The 22,167-nt window shown below is 41.3% G+C and overlaps 1 protein-coding gene across 3 annotated transcripts; it reads right to left on the minus strand.

Moving 5' to 3' along the window:
* Positions 1 to 1,422: 1,422 nt before the first annotated feature.
* Positions 1,423 to 21,322, minus strand: per1b (period circadian clock 1b). Of its 3 annotated transcripts, XM_067523348.1 has the most exons (20): positions 21,149 to 21,322; positions 12,543 to 13,446; positions 10,986 to 11,239; positions 10,698 to 10,819; positions 10,147 to 10,348; positions 9,815 to 10,009; positions 9,517 to 9,595; positions 8,686 to 8,792; positions 8,321 to 8,474; positions 7,693 to 7,966; positions 7,295 to 7,403; positions 6,945 to 7,104; positions 6,745 to 6,863; positions 6,413 to 6,559; positions 5,641 to 6,003; positions 4,267 to 5,054; positions 3,965 to 4,151; positions 3,385 to 3,595; positions 2,902 to 3,052; positions 1,423 to 2,798 (listed from the first exon to the last, which is right to left on the minus strand). In XM_067523348.1, the coding sequence occupies exons 2-20, from the start codon at positions 12,956 to 12,958 to the stop codon at positions 2,502 to 2,504; spliced, it is 4,335 nt and encodes a 1,444-aa protein (XP_067379449.1). In that variant the 5' UTR covers positions 12,959 to 13,446; positions 21,149 to 21,322; the 3' UTR covers positions 1,423 to 2,501. The 3 variants fall into 3 exon arrangements, with proteins under 3 accessions (XP_067379449.1, XP_067379450.1, XP_067379451.1); XM_067523349.1 differs by lacking the exon at positions 6,413 to 6,559; XM_067523350.1 differs by lacking the exons at positions 12,543 to 13,446; positions 21,149 to 21,322 and adding an exon at positions 11,714 to 11,880.
* Positions 21,323 to 22,167: the final 845 nt, after the last annotated feature.

A 22,167-nucleotide genomic window follows, 5' to 3' on the forward strand; every position in this document is an offset into this window, starting at 1 on the left:
TTATAAATCTGCTCCATAGAAAACACAGAAAGCAGAAAGCACAGTCATTAAAAAGGTCAATGTGTCGGCTCGCATGCAGTTGATACATTCATGTTTGAAGTAAATTAACACAAAAATTTATTTCACCTTCACTCTGAACGCACCTTTACTTTTCCTAGAGAACCACCATGGGGTTGACACTTGTGGCCTTGGATGTGAAATTTAAAATTTTATGAAATACTGTGAAATGTTATACATATGTTCTGTCTTTTTCAATATCAAGAAGCCACCGAAATTACATATTATGAATTTGCAATTTATTAATTAACAAATAAGTATACCCCAAATAATGAAGGTATTTACTGTGAGTATTTTATGACATTTTCTTTTTTTATAACACTAGGATTCTATTAATGTCAAATTATTTTTCAAATCATAACAGTTTTGAAATCATGCTAATACCTTTACCTTTTTTTTATCTCTTCCTCTGGATTTTGGTATTTTCACTTTTCCCAGATGTAAATGTACTATATTGCATATATATAGAGAGAGATAGATAGATAGATAGATAGATAGATAGATAGATAGATAGATAGATAGATAGATAGATAGATAGATAGATAGATAGAGATATATAAAACACAACCTGTGGAAGAATATTAAAAACTAAAACTTTATTATTAAATACCTGGAAAACACAGGTTGATGCTGCTAATCATCATTAGCATTTTAAACATGTTAGTATTTGACAAAGCAGCTTGAGAAGTAAAAGTTATAATCCAACCTAGTTATTATAAATTTCCCACCTAAAATAAAAATCTATTTAGAAACAAAAAAGCTACAAAGATTAAATTCCTTGGTGGTACTGTAATGGAGTTTAATTTTAAAGTGGGGAAAGAATGAAAAGTACAGTTACCGAAATAGAAAGCCATCATGACTCTTTAAAAAGGACTTAAAATGTGCGGACGTCAGAGCAAAAGCTCTTTTTTGGCACCGAATGGCCCACGATAATGTTAAAAATAGATGGTTTAATAGCACACATACTGTTACTTTAAATAAGCTACCAAGGTATATCCAGGATCCTCAGGTCCCTCCGTAAATGACCCATGCATACATTACAGCCACTGTAGGCATTGTTATAACCAGTATGTGCAGAGAATTCGAGTATGCTTGTCTGAATGAGGGCATGCCTTTGTCTTTTTTAAGCTGTGGTGACCACTGCTGGTAGAAACCACAGTTGAATATAAGAAGACTGCGGTACAGAAAGCAGCTGCCCTGATCTGCTCTTTGTTTCCAGTTCATTCTGGTGACTTCTGAGCCTCCAGGCCAACTGCTGCAAAAACACCCACCAACAAAAATAGACTGCAAGCAGATGTAATCACACAATAAACTGTTCAAGAGCGAGAATTAAAAAAACAAAAACAAATCAAGACACGTTTAAAAGGCATTTCAAGTCATTTAATGTCTTTTGTTTTTATTTTACAAAGATTTTCACAAAAATATTAACCTGTTGCAGACACCACTGACGCCATTAAGCATAGGATATCACATGACCAGAACAGTGGCACAGACGGGAGGAGAAAGACCAAGAAGGGGCAGAGAGGGAAAGAGACCATTTTTGAAGGGCCATCTCTCTCAAATTCCATTTGCCAGTGTGAGCAAACACCAGCAGCACAAACAGTCTCCCTCCGCTGACGGCTTTATGGCTCTATAGGGTGGTGGCAGTTTGGGATATCGTGTCTGTCTGTGAGAGAGCTTTTTCTAAAGAGAAGCATTGTCTATCTCTCACTGTGCAGCCACCACACAAATGCACTAATGCTTGCTGAAGGGAAACCTTGAAAGAAGTTCCAGTGTCCTGGTGATTGCCACCCATTCCTCCTCCCCGCGTTTGTAGTGTATTAGAGTATAAAAATATACACAATATTTACAAAATAAACTGGTTCTCAATTTCTATTTTTATTGTGAAAGTTTTTTTTTTTCATGGGTTACATAATAAAAAAAAGGTCTTTGAGAAAAGTAAAATCTGGGTGGGAGCAGGATCCCAATCAACCTGGGGAAACATTCAACAAAAAGAAAACGCACAAATAAACTTTCAGAAATTGATGTTAAGGTGGACACTGTAGTAAAGCACATCCATCTTCATGTAAAGGTTCCTTTTTGTAACACATTCACCTCAGTCCTTTGATTAGTTTTAAACTTCAATAAATAGTTGCAGAGAACTACGAGAATCAGCTGAGAGAATAGAAAGTACTAATTTACTCTTAAATTGAGTGTTCACATCCTTTCCAAGGCATTTAGAGTCATAATACAGACCAGGTCAAAGTCAGACACGAAGAATGAACTTGGCCGAGTGTCCCGTCTGATCTGCCGCACATTAAATGGCAGTTATCTTCAGATAATTAATGTCCCAGCTTAACCGTTTAATGGTGCTGAGGGTACAGAAAAGTCTTAGAGGTTGCTCTATCTTTGCACATCAGCACAGAAAATTTGTGATGCCGTTTTTTTCATCTTTGGCCACCTAATCAGAGAGTCATGTCAGCCTCAGGTGGCTGAGCATTTGTCTTTCCCTCCATAATTTCTGATGAAATCATGTCTTCATTGTTGTCTGGCGTTTTGCTTTCTCTCTCTTCTACTTCCTCTTCCTCGTCTTCATCCTCTGCGTGAGCTTCATCCATGGCTGTTTCTGACAGACTTTTCTCGCACTTGCAGGCGTCCTCCTCCCGAGCCTTCAACACACTGCACAGCTCCATCTCGTGGATCTCCACATCAAAAGGGGCAGCAGGAAGTACTGTGGCGGGAGACTTGCAGCCTGCACAGCCCTGAAAGAAACAGACGATTTCCCGTTGGAAGTTTTGTGCTCATCTAAAAGATTTGTTTACCCGACCCGAATAATGCCTCAGGATTGAGCTACAGTTCACTTACGGAGATGTTGATGGCTCGGGGGAGACGTCCAGTGCGGATCCAGGGGTGGACCTGGCTCAGCTCCCTCTTTTGCTCCTCTGTGAACCGTGGCTGGTGTTTTTGCATATTCCTCAAAGCCTCGCGGTCCTCACGCAGCACTGTCTCCATATCTCTGTTACACAAACACAGAGAAGAAGAGGCCACTGTAAACCAGCTGTTTTTGTTGATCTACTTTATCAAAATGTGCCTAAAATTGCAGTTTGGAACTTGTTCAAGTCTAAGTAATGCTGTTAAACTATTATAGGCCATCCTTATGCAACATACACTCTTAAAGAGTGCAAGATGAGATTTTGTATATTTTCAATATTCTGAGGCTAATTTAAAAATTCAAAACTTATCAGTCCCAGTCCATAAGGGAAAAATATAAGAAATAAAAACCTGATTTCAGGCAGCTAAAATAGGACGTTGCTGAAAATGGTCTGGTCTTATTTTGCCCTGCCGTACCTGACAGGCAGCTGATAGGTCATCATGACCTTGTCGTCAGTGTTGGCCATAAGCAGCCAGATGGGGTCCTGCAGGACACACTTAATAAACTGCTCCTCCCCGTCTTCTCGAGTGCTGTTGCTGCCCCCTGCTGGTTGCTTGCGGGAGTGGTCGTTCTCTGACGAATCAATGCTTCCAAAGTACTTGCTGGTGTGGCTGCCCTGGCTGCTGCCTGAGTGAACAAGGAGATGAAAACTGAACTTATTGTGAGTAGACTTTTGTTTATTGAGTCAGACTTTTAGATTGGGAATAGGTACACTAGTGTTGCAAAAATTTGTTCTTTCATAGAAAGTGAATAAAATGTAAGATCTAATCTTGTTTTATTTTATGTAAAGGAAATTTATTGCAACAAGGACTGTATTTCAAAGATTTCATCAAGAAACTGCCTGTTGACTAATAATCTGAAAAGCATAAAGCACAAAGTGTGACTAAGTGACCGAGAACTCTTCATTAAAAAAAAAATACAATAAAAACACTAGACCTGCCCGAGAGAGATAATCTCAATGTGTGGTGTAGTAATAATTTTAATAGTTCTACTGACTGGTGCCGCTGGTGCCAGAGGAGCTGCAGCCATTGGAGCCAGATCCTGAACCGGAGGACCTTGTCCCAGAGGAACCCGAGCCTGAAGCAGCTGAGCCAGTGCCTGAGCGCGAGTCCTCCTGCAGCAGCAGATCCAGCAGGTCGCTTGAAGTGGACATGTCATCAGGGTTGGACTCATTGGCTTCGCCCTGATTGACAAAAATTTTAAATAAACATAAGTGCAAAAAGACTGAATGTTTAAAATCCACTATGGAATAAGACTTAATGGTTTAAAACAACCTGACTCTTCTGAAAATATCTTACATTCTCAGTCTCCTTGGATGTTTCACCAGAGCTCCTCTGATTGGTTGAGCTCTGTCCACTGGCTGCACCACCCTGCACAGATGGTGTTGCTTGTTGTGATGCCACCAGTGCAGTGGCGACCTCCAAACGGTTGCTTGGCGCTTCCTCCAACTGTAACAGGTTGAGAGGGGAGGAGCATCGGGACTGGAAGAGGGGGGACTCTGCACCCTCACGGTCAATAGGTGTCTGACTATAGGACTGTGGGGTGCTGCTGCGAGAGGCGCAGGTGGCTGGCATGGGCATGGGCATGGGGTTGGTGGCAACAGTGGGGACAGCAGCTGGAGTAGCACCAGGGTAAGTGAAGTTGGGATTGTAAAAGTGTCCAGGGGTGGCGCCTGGCTGAGAAAGGGGTGCTCCCATCTGGGGGAACATGAAGTTGGGCAGAACAAGGGCCATCATGGGATGCATCATCGGGGTAGGGGGGAAACGTGATTGGTCTGGAATGGGTAGGGGCTGTGTGAACGGTGGATAAACTGGGTAGATTGGAAGCATACCAGGAGCAAAAGCGGCAGAGGGAATGCTGGCCTGGGAACCAACAGACGGCCAAGAGGACGAGTTTGTAGGAGGTCCAAGGGGCATGTTTAGGGGCAAGGGGGCAGAGTTGGTTCTGGGGTCCCGGTGGCTCCCGCTCAGGCCCAGAGAACTGTGCTGGTCAGATGACTCCTGGTGCTTGAGCCTCTTACCACCACGACCACGTCTGTGACCCGTGCTGCCTCCTGCAGCTGGGTAGTCACGGGAACAACGGACTCCTGGAAAACAGAAGCAGGCGATGGATGAAACTATGATTCGATTTCTTCCATTGTTTTTTTCCCCTCAGCCAATCCTCCCCAACTCATCTGCAGCTGGTTAAAAATGCTGCGGTTAGGCAAACACAATCATATATCCCCATACTACAGTCTATTCACAGGCTTTCAGTTCACTGCAGGATTGATATGAACATTTTATTGTCTGTTTTATTGTCTATCAGTAAATGGATCAGCATTCTCCATCTCTCACAACTTTTTAATCCTCAACACACCCTTCTAGGGAACTCAGGTTTTCTCAATGTTCAGACTAAAGCTGAAAGCCACTACCTTTGCTGTAACAAACTTTGCTCCTAAATTATGGAACAGTTCATTCCTTCAAATCGGAGCTGCACCATCTATGCCAACCTTAAGGTGCCAAGTTTTCCCTCCTGGGCCTTTGAATCTAGAATACTGTTTTTCATTTGTTCTATGCAACTCTTGCACAGCACTTTAGTTAACATCTGTTTAAACCAGAAGAAACAAATCATCAGATTGTTAGGAAAATGGCTTTAACTTATCTGTGTGTCTCTGTGTGTGCATGTACCCCTACCTCGTGACAGTGGGTTGGCAGCTGGGGTGCGGCAATGCACAGCTGAACACGTCGTCTGATCAAACACCCGCAGCTTGCTGAGGTCCTTGAACCGGTCAAGAAACGCCTGCTCCTCCTGCTGGGTATGGGCAGACAGCACCTCCTTTGTCAGACCCAGGCAGCCTGCTCCTGCTCCTCCCCCAGCGCTTCCGCCTTTCCGCATGTCCCTCTCTTGCTGAGTGGCTTGAGGGAGTGGAGGTGGGGGAGGGAGAGGAGGGGTGAGGGCAGTGTTAGTGGCAGGTGTCGGCCCACTGGTGGGAAGTTTTGGGGTGGTGGTAGGAGGAGCAAGTGTAGGGATTGTGGAAACCTCCTCCATGACGATGTCTGAGATGAAGCAGAAAGACAGGAAGTTTGACAGCAGCACAAACAACTAATCTATATATTTAATAATGACAGAATATTTTTTGTGAAAAGAGCACTGGAAGCGGTGCAGGAATATTCACTTCTAAAACGAGGTTCACTCTTCTAATCAATCCAGAGAATAAGTATTGCTGCTTGGATGCTAGTTTTTGTTGCTTCATATTTTTAGTAATTTCATTGAAGGCTGGAAAGAGTGTAGCAGAGCATAGTAGAGCAGGGAAGCAGAGGCCTGGGCAGACCGAGGTGGACTGACCTCAAGCTACTGTTAGATTGACCAACTGGATTCCCAAAAGTGGCAAGCATGATATACAAGTTGTCATACAAACCTACTGGATAACCCTCTAGAGGACAGGGTGAGTGTGATGATGCCCACCTGACTCGGGAGGCTTCTTGTCTCCCACGTGCACGATGGTGCTGCTGAAGCTACACTGTGACGTGACTGACGCTACACTCTCTGCCTTTGTGGCCATGGTGAGAGGAGGCAGAGGAGGTGGTTCACCTACGATGCTAACTGAACCACCTGTAGGAACAAGACACCGACAGAATTAGTTGACCTAATCTGCCCCCATACAGGAACAAGTCTGTCTTTCAGTAAAACAGTAAATAGGTATGGCTGCAAAGGACAGATGTAATCAAATAATAAAAACAAACAGCAATATGTGTATTTTTGTTTTTTAATACATGCAGGACACTGTCACAATGTACCGTTGTTGTTGCCGCCGGCCTCCTGCTGTTTGTCATCATCAGATGTGGAGGAGGCAGTGCAGGAGGAGGAGCCGCACTTTCTTTTAACTGTGTTGGGAATGTTACAGCTCTCCAAGTACCTGTGCAGAAACAGTATTGTTAGATGTGTAAAAAAATAAGGAGATGGCGCCTGGCATTTGCGCACACGCACACACACACACCTGATGATGCTGTCCAGACAGTTGATCTGCTGGTAGGAGTAGCTATTGGTGGGCTCCTTCTGTACAAGCGTTGCAGGGACCAAAGACCTGGGTGGATTTGTCATGTCTGCTATCAAACCTCTGATTGGGTCACTGCTGATGGCTCTGACACTTGTTGCACCTGGATTATGATTGAAAACAAATAAAAATTACAGTTCCTTCTTTATCCATCCAGTATCTTTAAAACAAGGAGTAGTTAACTGTGAATTACAGAGCTCTAAATTCACAAAACACATATCTTTAACAGCGATGGATTGTTTTTTTGGGTAAAGACTGTATAACACAATCAGGCAACTATCTTTGTATTTTACCTGCACTGGTATTTTTCCTTGGTGGTGGCCGGTTACGGGACTCGATAAAAACCTGCTGTCCATTTGTTTTGACCATGTGAACATCTTTGCAGATCTGTTGGAATGTCATCTGGAAAAGCAAAAATAAACACAAAAAAAAATAACAGCATCACATTCAGAACTAAACCAATACAACAGGATATCAGACAAAGTGCTGCTCCAGTGGATGTTGTACTGTGTACATTTATATTTGTAATCCCTGACTCCAGATTCCATTGTTTCTGCTGCTTTTCTTGTCAAGTTTTACTCTCCTAAATGTATTTAAATGTATTATTTTATATTCAAACTTTTAAAACTTGTAACAAAGCAGGAAACCTAAAATATAGTTTGATTCCAAATCAGCCATTGCTCATACTCACAGGTTTGTGTGAAGTGACGACAGCAGCACCGTCATCCATGGCGGGGCCATTGCTGTCACTGGACGAGGTGGCTGAAGCGCTGAGGTGCTGGTGGTGAGAACGTCGAGAACCCCGTGAGCCGCTGGAGCCGAGGGAGCTGTAGCCCTGAGAGCTTCCACTGTGCACCGGCTGCACGAGGAGCCGGTGGATCTGTTCACTCAGCTGGACGATGTCAGGTGTAGTGACCTGGCCCTCGCAGCTCTGTGGTGTAAAGACGTCTTCATTCAGAGGGCTCCTGGAAACAGAAGGTGAGCCGGAGAGCCTTTAAGCACAAGAGGAAGATGAATACGATACTGCACATGTTCAGATTTTAACACAGCTAAGGAAGGACTGTCTTTATATTCTTAAGTGTCGCTGCAAGCTCTTTCGCACATCTCGTCGCACATCTCCTTCCGTGTTTCAGGTTAACAAGGCTTTGAGCTTATGTTTGTGTGTCCATGTGCTTATGAGTAAATGTAACAATCACTATTGAGAGGAAATTGCAGACGTAACATGTTTTTTCTCCCTGCATTAATAAAACCACTTTGCTATTATAAAAAACAAAAATAAGTGCAAACAGTTTCTAATAAGCACAAATTAATAAACTTACGTTCTGACTTTGTGGCGCCCTACGATGAATGCCACCTTCCTGCTCCAGGGGTTGACAAAGGAAGACCAGCTTGTATCGATGGTCAGATATTCGCCGCTGCGGGCACACATCCTCAGGGGTGAGTAGTCAAATGGCTGCCCTGCAAACTGAAAAACTAAAAGAAACAAGAATGGAAACACATGAGTAAACACATGTATTATTACACTAAAAGATGAGCTCAATAGCAACATATTCTTTAAAGATAATGTGAGATTGTTTACTACTCTAAAACAAAAAAGACAAAGCAGCAAATAATTAAAAGATTTGTTGAGATACCATCACAGGAAAGATACATGTGAACGAGCTACACTTCAGTTCAGACTCACTCTTCTCATGTATAGCCACCATCATGGGCCTGTCCTCAGGGTGGATGTAGAGTAGGGTGGGGGTTCCCACCAGGTCCTGAGGCAGGTAGCCCAACAATGGCACAGCCCTGAAAACAGTAAAAATTTATTTACGTACATCAGATTGTAAAAATGAATATATGCCAAGAAGAGAGGAAGAAGAGATCACAATGACTCATATTCATAAATAATTCATGTTTTAAGGTAAAATATTTATGTGATTTCAAGTTCCTTCATTTAGTTGCAATTTATTACCCAGGTTAAAAAGAGGGTTCTCTTTCCCCCTTATAGCATCTTAATTGAGACTTCTATAACTGCTAATGTTCAAGCGAGAAAAAGGAAAAAAGCCCCATACGGTCATAATGACACAGTCATATAATTTTTATCTCTTTGCACTAGTAAACTCAGTGAATCAGTGCGCTATAAACTCATGTTTACCCTTGACAAAAAGTGTTCAACTGTTTAAAAGTTTAAAATCTAAACAACCATAATTTTTTTCCCCTAACTCTGAATTTCATGCAATAACTTCACCGCTGTATTGAATTTACACCTATCATAAATGCTCATTTATCATTTGCATATTAAAAACTGTACTGTATATCTTATATAGTCATGATGCATTAAACATTAAAAGAGAATATCTAATGTGACTAAACAATGGATAAATTAATACCTATAGGATAAAAGTCTGATTAATATTTTTCTACGTTTGTTGCCAGTGATATCAAACATGAACAAAATTGTAGCTCCAACTGTTTGATTGTTGTTAATCTGTTATCATTCATCTATATCTTCTTCATTTCAGAAACTGACCTCTCATCAACTTCCTGGAAGAGGCAGCTGGGAGTGTGACTTGTGGTAAAGATCCTCTTGTCTGGGGGGATGCGAGGAGCTAAAAAAAGGACATACAATAGATGAAAAGCATGTTTTGAGGCTGATAACATCAAACGGTTACTCTGTAATAGTCATTTGGTGTCTCCATTGTCATTTATATCCAAGAAAATAAGGTAGAACAGTGTGTCCAATTCCCTGCTGTTTTAGGAATTATTGTCATAGAAATTAGCAAAAAAAATTTGACCACCTCACTCAACAATAGTTTTATATTAAATACCCTCGTATCCAGAGTGAACCCTCTCTGCGATGAGCAGGCAACAGGGCTGTGGTTCAGCAGCATCTGAGTCTTTGATGGTGAGCTGGTAGGGCGTGAGGCGAAACGGGTTGTAGCGTATGTCACCACCTGGCGTCCGGTCAGCACTAATCCGACAGAACATGGACTTCTCCTGAGTGCAGTCAACTGGAGGAGACACTGGAGATAAGAGTTTGAGAAGAAGTCACTTACAGTAGGTCAAGAAAAAGTAGCATCAAATTGAAGAACTGATTTGAATAATTACAAATAAATAAAAAAGAAAAAAGAAAAAGAAAAATCAATAAACAAAAGCTCACCAGAACCGATGCATGAGGCCCAAGTGGGCAGACGGCAGGGTGCTGTGCTGCTGTAGAAAGTGCTGACGTCCTGCGGGGCCAAAAGCTCAGAAAACACAGTCCCCTGGAGACACTCGGGCTTACAGCGAAGTAGGGAGGAGCCCTGGGGCGATACGTAAACGACCTTCCCAGACAAGAACGATACGGCCATGGTAAAAGTGTCCTGAGAGGAAAAAAGATGAAGAGTAATTTAGTGAGACAAGCATAGACTTCTCCAACAAACTGTCAATGAAATTGTTCTTGGAGCTTGGTTGTGTTTGGCACCACAGTACTGTCAGTTTTTAAGGTGTGTATGAAGGAGGCTGTTGCTGAACACGAGCCAAGCAAAGTTTCCTGAGAAAATGAAGTTGTTAAATACTGCTACTAATAATAATCTGTGTGAGTTTGAATGTATTGCCAGTATTCATATTACATGTGATGCCTGGGGGAGGGGGGTCCACAGCACATGTACCACAGTCATAAGATCGACTTATCAATAATCAACTTTGTGCAGTGGTTTCTAGTGAACTTACAGTGTTTTTGAGGGTGTATTCTGAAGTGATATTGTCAAGCTCCTCAATTGTAAAAGAAGACAAGTCAAGGCTGCAGCCATGACACTCCTCCACACTCCACTGGTGGTAGTACTCCTTGTTGGCTGAAAATGTTTCAAAATAAAACAGTCAGGGTGTGAACTCAGTTTGCAAATGTAATTTTATCTCAGTACAAGGTGCAAGTGCACCTGAAAATTCATTCAAGGAAAAGGAAAAAACTTTATTTACCACTTTTTCACCTTAACATGACACAAACAAAAACAAGCTCACCTCCAACTTGTCTGACACACTGAAGTGCGTATTTGAGTGCATTTAAAGTGCTGGAGTGGCCCTTGGCCTTGCGCTCAGCTGGCAGGCGGAGCTTCAGCTCCTTGATGGCCTTCATGAGCTCCTTTTGGGTCTGAACCCTTGCAGACTGGTTGCTGCTGCAGCCAGAGGTGGACGGGTGGTCGTGCTCCGAGCTGGTCGACAACAGGCTGTAGGCGAGCGAGCTGCTAGGGGGTGACAGACTCTGGGAATTGGAGCTAGGAAAGGGAAGAATGACTGTTTATACATACAGATTAAGTACTGTCACATGTACTGTTGCCGAGTGTGACAGTCGATCAGAAGAGAACATAAACCCAATGATTTTAAGTTCTATGTAATATTGTTCTGACTGTTTCACAACAGATCTCTGTGTGTTTGCTTTGCTTTGATTTGAGATGGATGAGATTCAGGTAGAATATGCACTATGCACCAATCAGATGATGGCCGTCATAATGTTTGCTGTTGCACCAGTGTCAATGAAATCTGCTCAAACTCTGTCCACATAGTCCAGATAGAGAACTAAGTGTTAGGCTCTTAACCACAAGTTTATTTCGAACTTAAACTTTGTTTGCTGTACATTCACTGTAATAAAAGAAAGAAAAACTACATATACTGGGTCAGGGGGCCTGGTGGCTCAGTGATAGAGCTTAGGGTTTGGATGCAGAAGGCCGCAGGTTCGAATTCCAACCCACCAGGTGTGGCCCCGCCCAGCCAGCAAGGGACACCTTGGCGCCGGTCCCGAGCCCGGATAAAATGGGAGGATTGCGACAGGAAGGGCATCCGGCGTGAAAACTCATGCCAAATCAACGTGGGGAACACATTCCACTGTGGCGACCTCTGAAGGGACAAGCTGAAAGCCGTTGATCTATACTTGGTATTGTATCCTGTGTAAACAATTCATATTTAGCTAGAAAGGCTATATTATTACAGTTTAACTAAAAGCAATGTACATTAGTTGTAGTTAAATAAAGCCTGCACTGCACAGCTCTATAATGAATGGAAAATTGAATAAAATAAAATATTGGACAGATGATCAAAGCTGCAAAAATTTAAAGAACATTAATGGGAAACACTTTTGATCATTTTTGTTATTTTTAAGCAAAAATGACAACCATTAATGTTCCAAGTTTTCAAATTTTAGGATCTGAATCATGAATCATCAATCTGAATCATAGAACAATAAACTTCATTTTTGGTGGTTAAGGTAAACGGCAATTGCTGACATTATATAAACAAATAATTGCGCAATTCACTGAAAAACAACCAGCATCAATGAAAATAGTAATTAACTGCAGGCATAGACTTTTTAGCACTTGGATAAATATTATGGGAACGATTATAGATGATCAAGTCAAACTTAACAATCCCGGCTCCGCTACTGCATGGCACCATACACCCTCGTAGTTAAATGATCTATTTTAATGATGTAAGGTGTGTTTCATCCATGTAAGTGCAAAAACATAAAAAGCAATCGTTTCAAAAACATGGATTACTCCTGTCTTGTTCTTCTCCTCCCCTTACCTCTTGTTGCTCTCTGTCGTTTCCAGCATCATGCCAGAGTCTTTGCCATTGGATGAGCTGTGGGAGCTGCGTGTAGACTGGCGCCCACGTGACCCGCTCTCTCTGTCCATGCCGCCTTCGCTTTCCCTCTCCCCAGAGTCATTCCCACTGGAGAGGCCGTCCATATCATCAGAGTTAGGGCGCCGTCGGTTGCCAGACAAACCACCAGATCCTGACCCACTGCTTGGAGAAGATCCTCCTCTATCTCCATTTCCCTGCTCCTGAGTGGAGACACTGGCACTGGGCTGACCACTGCTGTTTTTTTGAGAGTTTAATCCTCCTGACTCTGCTTCCTGGCCATTGCCTTTCTCATCGGCCCTTGCCACTCGACCCCGAGTGCTGCCGCTGGGCGTTGATTTAGAGTTGTCATAACTCATACTAGAGTAAAATGAGGCCGTTACAGCTTGATTAAGGTGTCAGCCAAGGCAAAAATGAGGGAAACCTTTACTTTAAGTGGGACTACTGTGTATACACAGATGAATCATGGCTGTTAGATGCTATTTAAATGAACTACAAAAAGAATTTCATTTTTTCTCCTGTAAAAAAAACAAACAAAAAAAAACGACAACTGCCAAATCAAACGGTTTTGGGCTGAGAGCCTATCTCTAAAGGATGGTAAAAAATCTTCTAAATCCCCCCCAAAATACAGGGTGCCTTTCCAGTGACACAGCAAATTATCTTTAAGTATCTTGTCACTCAAGGTAGCACAGACAAGACATAATTTTCTGGTTATAAAACAGCCTTGGCATTTGCGGTCCAACAGATGGGATGAGAGATCGTGAGGAAGAGTGAGAAAATCAGCTCCTGGTGAGAGCAGTGAAAATTCCTTTCACTCTGTATCAGAGATCTAGGTGCTAAAGGCCACCTGAGGAAAAAATAGAGAATTGGATAGAGAGAGAGAGAGAGAATTAATAATAGTAGCTACAGGATTACAAAACATTTGTCTGTGTCTCCCAAGGACTGCAGCTATTGCAAAGAACTGTTTATCAGTTCACTCTTCAAAGACAATTCAAATATGGCCATGAAGTGTTTTCCCTGACTTGTGCACTGCATGTTTGTCTAGCTATGAGCCTTTTACCCAGGTTATAGGACACTAATATCTATAGCTGCTATATGTGTGCAAGTCCAGATGCATACCTCTCATTACCGAACAGGTGGACATGCACTTTTACCAAAATTACACAGGACATTTGTTAGCCCTCATAGCTTAGTCCACTTTTACGTCAGAGTCAAAACAAACAGTACATCACGAGTGAACAAAGCTCAGAGGCCCGATATAAATTTGGCCTTGTTTCTAAATAGTAGCTTAAACATATACCTGTTTGGCCACCACCTACGCAAGTAAAAGTCTAGTGCTATTTATTCTTCAGGAAATATAGATACCCATAATCCTTTAATCCCCGCCGACGCAATCCAGTCGTTAATCCTGTCAATTTTATACTCTGAGCTGCCCCACAACCCCCTTTACCTGCCTCACACAGGTGTGTGGTGATGCTTTTGATGCAGAATTTGTTTAGGACAAATTTAACTACGTCCCTGCGCTAACAGCTCAGACATGTTTTTCATGTTCTGACGCAACAAACCCAACAAGGCTGAGTAGACAGGTTCAGAGCACCCACCAGCTGGTGACTGATTAGAAGTCCTGAAGACAACAGGCCTGGACAGCTAACGACAAATTTAACAAAAACTAATAGAAATGTAACAAATTGATAACGGCAAGAGGTGAACTGCATTTTTGAGTTGCAGAATTCATACAATAAAATGCTGCATCTACACAAGCTATGAAATGCTGCTCAGCACTATGTTGGTTCAGATGGATGATGCACACTTGCACACGACAAGCTGTGTCTGCTACAGCCCAACCGAGCAGGGGAAAAGACCAATCATGATCTGAAAATATGCAAGCAGGGCACAAGTGGGCATTGAGGCAGGCTGGCATTCCTGCATAATTCCATGGGTGATAGCAAAGACACAAGGCGGAGGGTGGAAGTGGTGGAATACTACTAGAATACCTATATGTGCCATGCTGGCCCAACCACCCATGTCAAGACAACTGTAGTGGGCCATTTTCTCAGAGACTGCATCCCAAAATTCAGTGGATGTTGCTGGATTCAGTCACAGCTTGCATTAGGTTGCAGAGGTGGCTAAAACAAAAATTTTACTCACATTCACACATTAAGAGTTTCTAGATTACCGGAACTACATGTCTTTGCACTATGGGAGAACACCAGACAGACACTGTGCATGTATGCAAACTCCACACTTCACTGCTTTTCAGGTTTGAAGCCATGACTATGAGGTAACAGTGCAAATCACTTATCCACAACGCCGCCCACCCTGCTCTAATAATTTACAGGAAATGCACTCTGTAAGACTGAACTCTAATTACGCAATACAGTTTGTGCCTCAGGAATGAATGTGGATAATGGCTGCGGTTTGGTGTTCGTCTCACTCCCTGGCAAACATACTGTACAAAGTGTTCTCTTTGAATATGTTTTACTTTCAGTTCAGTTCAAAGCGGTGAGCTGTATAAATCTTAATTAGTGTATATCATTTGATACAGGGTGACTTATTGTATCTAGAAAAGGCCAACAGACTCATAAAAATGCATGTTGGGCAGCAGCAGTGAGCCTCTGAAACATGTTATTTGCCTAAACAAATACAGCTTGTAAATTAACAAATTATAGAGGTTTGTTACAATTTTTTGCTCAAAAGAAGTTGCAGGTTGGATTTCATATGAATTCAATGATGTTCTGCCATTTTTCATTCTTGGAGATTTGATACACAGATGTACAGCAAAATGTGGTAAATTTGGTGGTCACTGACCTAGTGAGGTACAATATTCTAAGACATTTCCCACTTTCACATGTGAAGTCATGCTGCTTTTCTCTAAAGTGACCTAGGATTTCTAACACTTTTTACTATTTTCGGACATTTTTTAAACTTGATTAAATAAGATAAATGTATGTAATGTATGTCTTTAGTAAGAACTAGGGAATGCATTTTTCTGTACGAGACAAAAGTGGCTGCCAACTTCATATGCTATCAGCATTGCAATAATGGTAACCCTATGTATGGGACTGAATAAATTATGTGTCTACCTTAAGCAACACATTTACTTTCTCCTTTTAATAAGTTGTGGGATAGGCCACACCACCAAATTTAGCAAAGTCATAGAGCATTATTGCCAGTGAAGCACCCCATCTCTACTTGACTTTGTCTGGGCTCTGCTCCAACAGTTGGCCACAAATCTGCTCACTATGACGGTAATGAGAAACAAGTGTTCATTTGATACAAGCACTGTATCTGTAAAGCTTCAAACTATTTCACACGGTGAATTATTGCGCACTGCAGCAGTGTAACTGTACAACAAGACTGACAACCAAGACAAACACAGTGTCTATTAATAAAATAATGAAGATTCTTGTGATGGCTCCTGAAACCTCTTTACATTTGAAATTTTTTAAGCCAACATGTAGATTGATGATGCCATTGGAGCTCCAACAATTAGTCAATTAATCGATTAGCTGATTAGATGAGAGTTTTAGTGGTTTGGACTCTTTGGAAAACAAATCAAGCAATTCACCAAACCATCACTTTCGACTCCAGGAAGGGCTGTGTTTTCTACCATACGCTTCATCAACACATTTTACGCTGTACGCTGATTGTACAAAACAACAGTCACCTGGAAGGAACTCAATGTAACATGACACACTTCCCTACTGCATTGTGCAGTTGGAGGCTGAGGAAGGTGTGGGCTGGCCCCGTGCGTAAACATGTGTTAACGTCTCTTCCAAGCCGCGACGTGTATATTATCCGAGCAAAATAAAAATGAGCGCAGTTTCGTTTTCTGCTCGAAGCACTCGTAGCATGGTGGCACACAGCTTGCACGTCGCCGGCCGGTGCACGGCAGCTCTGTACACAACACGTGTCCGAGGCGGTGATTTCCCCCGCAAGCCTCGCCTCCCGCTGATTGGTCGGCGCGCTGAACCAATAAGAGAGGCCAATGCAGAGGCTGGGCTGCCTGCGACGGACGTCGGGTGTTCGGCTCACACAGACGTTCTGCAGGACACCAGTCTGAGCTCCGCCTCCAGGTTGGTCTCTTGAATAAGCACGGAGACGTGGGGACGGGTGGGCTGATTTACTGTCAGTGTCAAGAATGCACATTTATGGGACAAAGAGACGACCGCATGACTGGGGTGATAAAAAAAAATAAATAATTAATAAACACCTCTTCACACTATAACCACATGACCGCTGACAGTAATAGGCCTAAGTTAAAAAAAAGTTTAAAGGACTGGTTCGCAATTTTTTATGTCCGTCTTGAAATCAGTCAAGTGCCCATATGAACTCCGATAAATGTTTTTTCTTTTGCAATCATTCATCCTGTTCATAAATTACATATGTATTGCCGACTATGATAGTCAAGGACGCTAATACCAAATTTATGCTGTAACGTAACATAAAAAATGGCTATTGGCGATTAATTTCACAGCATACCCACGCTAAGCACAAACGTTGTTTCGCTTTTTGCATCGCATTTTGAAACAGACGAGCCACAATCCTCGTGTGCAGATACCCTTTAAGTTTGATTCAACCCGAGGGATGTTTCAGCTGAGTTAGTAAACTTAAAGAGGATCTTCAATTGGGTATTTTGGTATAGTTTCAATAGAAGGAAAGCAACAATAAAGATGGAATTTTGTACCAATAACCTGCAACTTTGAAAGATATTTTTAATTCCTTCCCATTATAAAATTTATTATTTAAGTTATGACACAACATTCATTATAGGGAGTGTTTGCATATGTCCCGTAACACAGGCATCTCTGATGGGCCTCCAAACAACATGCATGTTAAAAGAGTCTAAGGGAGAGTTAGGATTTAGTAGAATGATTAAAAAAGATGAAGCCATATAACTACCTGTCAAGGAAATATTCCATTTACATCCTACTTTAATATATATATATAAAATATAGAACAGTGATACTAATGTTAATCAGTGTTCTGGCTTGAGAATGGTTATAGTTTTTGCTTTTGTGCGCTTCCTCTACCGCACACATTTCACTACAAACTGGAGGCATCAGCATACTGGTAACTGGGCACTAATTGAAGTGAATGATGAAGAAATCATTGATTTGTTGACAGAGTGCATTGAACATTTCCCAGTAAGACACTATTTGATAAGTCGAGCAAATGTGATGTTACGGCGGAAGCACAAAAAACTTACAACAGCTTACTTTATGACTAGAACCAAAAACTCCACCATGACATTTTCTTCTATATGTATGTTTTAATACAGTTTGATGCTTTTCTTTTTTGTTTCAGTAAATGTAAAGTGAAATAAAGGATAGCTAGTATACCTCAATCTACCATGAGGTAGATGAGTTTGATTCATTTGTACTTACTAAGACTGCTTATGTCCTGGGATAATTTTCACAAACCTGTTGTTTTTGGGGCACTAACAAATCAAGCGTAATGCTATTACTAACAAAACAATGGATACTAATTTTATTAATGTCTGGGGTTTTGTAGCAATACCTGTTGTAGCTCTATTGTAACTACAGTTAGGAAATCTGTGTTGCCCCAGTCAAACATCCTTTGCAAAAACATCTTTAATTGGCTGTCACCAAAATATGTTTTATTTACTGTATTTTCTGCCTAGGATAGGCATAAAAATAATTGAAATGTCTAACTTGCATGACAGTTATGCAAACACAATGGGAATATGTATAAACTGGTGGATCAGTTTGTTAAGCGGTTGTCCTCAGTGTCAGTGGTTCAACTCCCAGTTTCTCGTGTTGAAGTATCCTCGGATGAGACACTAGGCTCTGAATCCAGAGCCACTTAAATGCGACTTTCCCATTAAATCCAGTATATCATTAAAACAATGTGGTCTAAACTTTTCTGTGATTAGAATGTTTAATAAAAGGGAACAACCATTAACCAAAGAAGACCTCAGTGGTTGAGAAAACACAAGACAGAGATAAGTTGACATAGCATGACATTTCCAGAAAGAAATGAGGAATCCAGGAAATACAAATGTTTTAACAAGACTCAGTGTTTCCCCTTTGTTCCACTGTTGCGGAACTACATTAGTTAAACATATTATTTAGTTAGCTGAGTGTAAGTTCTGAAGGTCTTCTTTCTTCCTTTGTCATTTCACCAACTCAGGTACAAACACCACCAATATAAGAAAGAGAATAAGGTAAATATTAGGCCAGCAATAGTATCCTTTGATTCAGAAAAGGATCTGAGCATTTTTAAAGAATACACAATACTAAAATAAATTATCGCTATAAGACTTATTTCATATTGCTATATATGACATTAGTGGTGTTGGCTATAGATGTAAAACGTCCACGATATTTTACAGTATTTTTCCCCTATAACAAAATAGGATTCAAGAAGATCTATCAATGCTGTGGCCAACATAAAGTCTGGAGGGCTGTGTAAAACACAAATCATGATCAAAAAAGAAATACAGGGACAATGCTTGAGAAATATAGTATAGCATAAAACAAACAACTATATCTGCCTCAAGCCACAACACTTAGTAACGCAAGTATCACTGTTTTTTTATTGCCGTATAAACAACGCGAGTCACTTTTTTTAGAGCGTTGACTTTTCTTCTGTTACTGAACTGTTATATACTTAACAATGCTTTACATGATCACTCTTAATCTGGTTAGCCTGCCAGCAAAACCACATATAGAATCCTATTCAAGTAGTATTAAATGAAAACGATGATATATCCTTTTTTAATCAAAAGGAACATGGAGACCCTAGCACTGCAGGCATGTTTAGGCACCACCTGAAAGCTACTTACTGTCAGGCTGTTGTAAATTACTGTAGGTTGCTCTCATTGTTTTATTGCTGTCTGAGAACACAGAGAATACATACAACCAAACTATTCTTACCAAACAGTGGAATAGAGATTCAGTGGCTCTATAAATTTTTTTGTGGCCAGAAAGGTAAAAACAATGCTCTTGTAGCCAAAATAGGTAAAACATTGTGTTGGTGCCCTTCTGTATCACCTATCAGAGTTTAGACCAGGCAATCCTGTCAAATCACTCATTCTGTGAAGGAAACTATGGACTGTTAACTTGGCATGTGCGATGAGTCTGTTTCGGCCTTCTCACCTTCTCTGCCACTAGTGCTACTCACTTGTACCAAGTTCGATTTGCTTATGCATGGGCTGAAGAGACTTCTTTCTGTGACTTTTCCAGGGTCTCACACTAAGTTAGGGGCTGGTACCTTGACCTTTCCTTTGTAATCTTCTGAACTTGGTGCAGTAAACTGTCTGGATTTTTACAGTATGTGCAGCTGCTTTGGACAGTCATGAATTCAGTACAGTAGAGGTATGCATGAGCAGGAATGTTGTGCGTGTCTGTGGAGTACATACTGTACAGCATAAACTATGTCTTATCACGTTGTGCATATTAATGGGAGACGTTGACTAAACATTTTCAACACTACATGTTAACCATCACAGAGGATGATGGTGCAGATGTCAGCCTGCCGCTCCATGCTTGAGAAAACACATGCTTTCAAAATAGTTGACTGAAAAAACACAGAAAAAGACGCACAAGGCAAAAAAAAGCTAAATTAAACTGTACTGTATACCAGGTTCTGCAAAACTTTTCCAGTCCCTGGTAAAATTATAGCTTGTGTAGGTACTGTGCAAGGACTACATGTATGCATTGCAACAGCTGTTTAGCACTGTACATCCTTAGATTTGGTAGAAGCAATCTTTAAGCACAAGTACACAGCATGGCACCCATGCCAACCCGTAAAAACACTAAAGCACACACAAAAGTTAACTGATGTAATGTTAACAAACTCTAAAATGCTCAGTCAGCTCAGTGTAAATAATAAATTTCACAAATCCAAATAAATGTTAGACAATGGATATAGCAAATATGGCTTGTCAAACTACTACCTTTGATGTTGTGTGTAGTATTAAAAAGATGGATGCTTTGTCTCATTTCGGTGTGTGTGTAACTACAGAACATCACAGTAAAGATTGTGAGCAAGCAACACACCCAGGATCACTTTTTGCACTAAAAAATAACTCCTGCTTAGCATGATAGAAAGTTACAATGGGTAAAAGCCCTTTTGCTTTACTGTTACCATAATGTGTGGTAAATACAACTTAACTCAATGAACCTATGGCAGTGGCGCATTTTGCAGCCATTGTACGAGTTACATTGTGCAACGTCCAACATGTATGTCCGCGACACAGTCACAGTATATCCAGGCTCATTTCAGTTTCAGCAAAAGTACTTATTCAAATGTTATGTTTTAGTAAACAATGCGGGTTTCTCATTCCTTAAAAATGTAATACATTTATTTTTTATTGAGATCAGGTTACACTTTTAACCCAAAGGCTTTAACGTTAACCCAAAAGGTTAAAAGAGAGCAGAGATTCACATTTGATTTATTCTGAATGACTATTTTCAACCCAAATCGTGTATCATGTGTACACCTATCAAATAAATGGGTAGCTTTCGCACTAGTTAACAGCTAGCATGCCTGCTACAATGCAGACACAGACACGACAATCTTACCTTAGATATGATCCAAATGAATAACGAGAGCTTTGATATTCCACGACAAGGTACTCGAAAAGCTAAACGACACAGCATAGATCCTAGTAACGTCGCTAGTGTTTGCCTAGCAATCTGTATTTGTTCTCCAGACATTTTCGTCCGCCCCCCCAACAGTAGTTTACACGCAGGGACACACGTGCCTGTGCCTGGTCGGGGAAAGTAATATTGATTACGCCGTTGTGATTGGACATTGTGATTTCGTGTCCCCACATAACCACGCCCCGGTGCGTTTTGATTGGCTGAGGTGGGCGTGGATATCGGCACGGGGCTCGATGGTCACGTTGCAGAGTGACTGGGCCTCAGTTCATTTCTAAACATACTGGAACATGAGAGCTCGGAGACCGCGCCCACACTGATGCACCCTGCCGTAATACCTGCAGGAGCCCCGCAGTCACATTTACACAGTTAGGAAGTGGAGAAAAGTAACCAAGTACATTTACTTAACTTTCTAGGTACTTATAATTTTTCCTGTGTGTGTTTTTTTATTATATATTACCTTTTCATTTACTCCAATGCAATTCAGAAGTAAATATTGCCCTTTTTACTCTGCTAAAAGATCTGCGATATGTCAATATAAAATAAAATGAACTAGGTCAAGTCAACACAATGTACTTTCTGTTGACAAAAAAGCTAATGAATTAATATTAAAAAATAAATAATTTTGTGTCTGCTTTTTAGTCTTTTATCTCTGCTTAGGGAGAGTTTATGTCTGTTTTTGTAATTTTGAAACATTGGAGGTTGTTGTCCATTAGTTAGGATCATTTTGCTGCTTTTTGTGGTTGTCTGAGCACTTTGAGGCAAGTAAGGTGAGTAACTGCACATTGCGTGTTGGGACTCTGATCTCCCAGAGATCTGGGCCTGTGCCCAACACTGTCCACAATGACACTCCACAGTAGGACTGAAGTAGCTAAAAGCTCCCTCAGAAGACCTGACACAGGCCTAGCCTGCATTATATTAATGGGTAATTTGTGAGTAAG

Source organism: Channa argus, chromosome 12 (assembly GCF_033026475.1).
Source record: "Channa argus isolate prfri chromosome 12, Channa argus male v1.0, whole genome shotgun sequence".
NCBI lineage: Eukaryota > Metazoa > Chordata > Actinopteri > Anabantiformes > Channidae > Channa > Channa argus.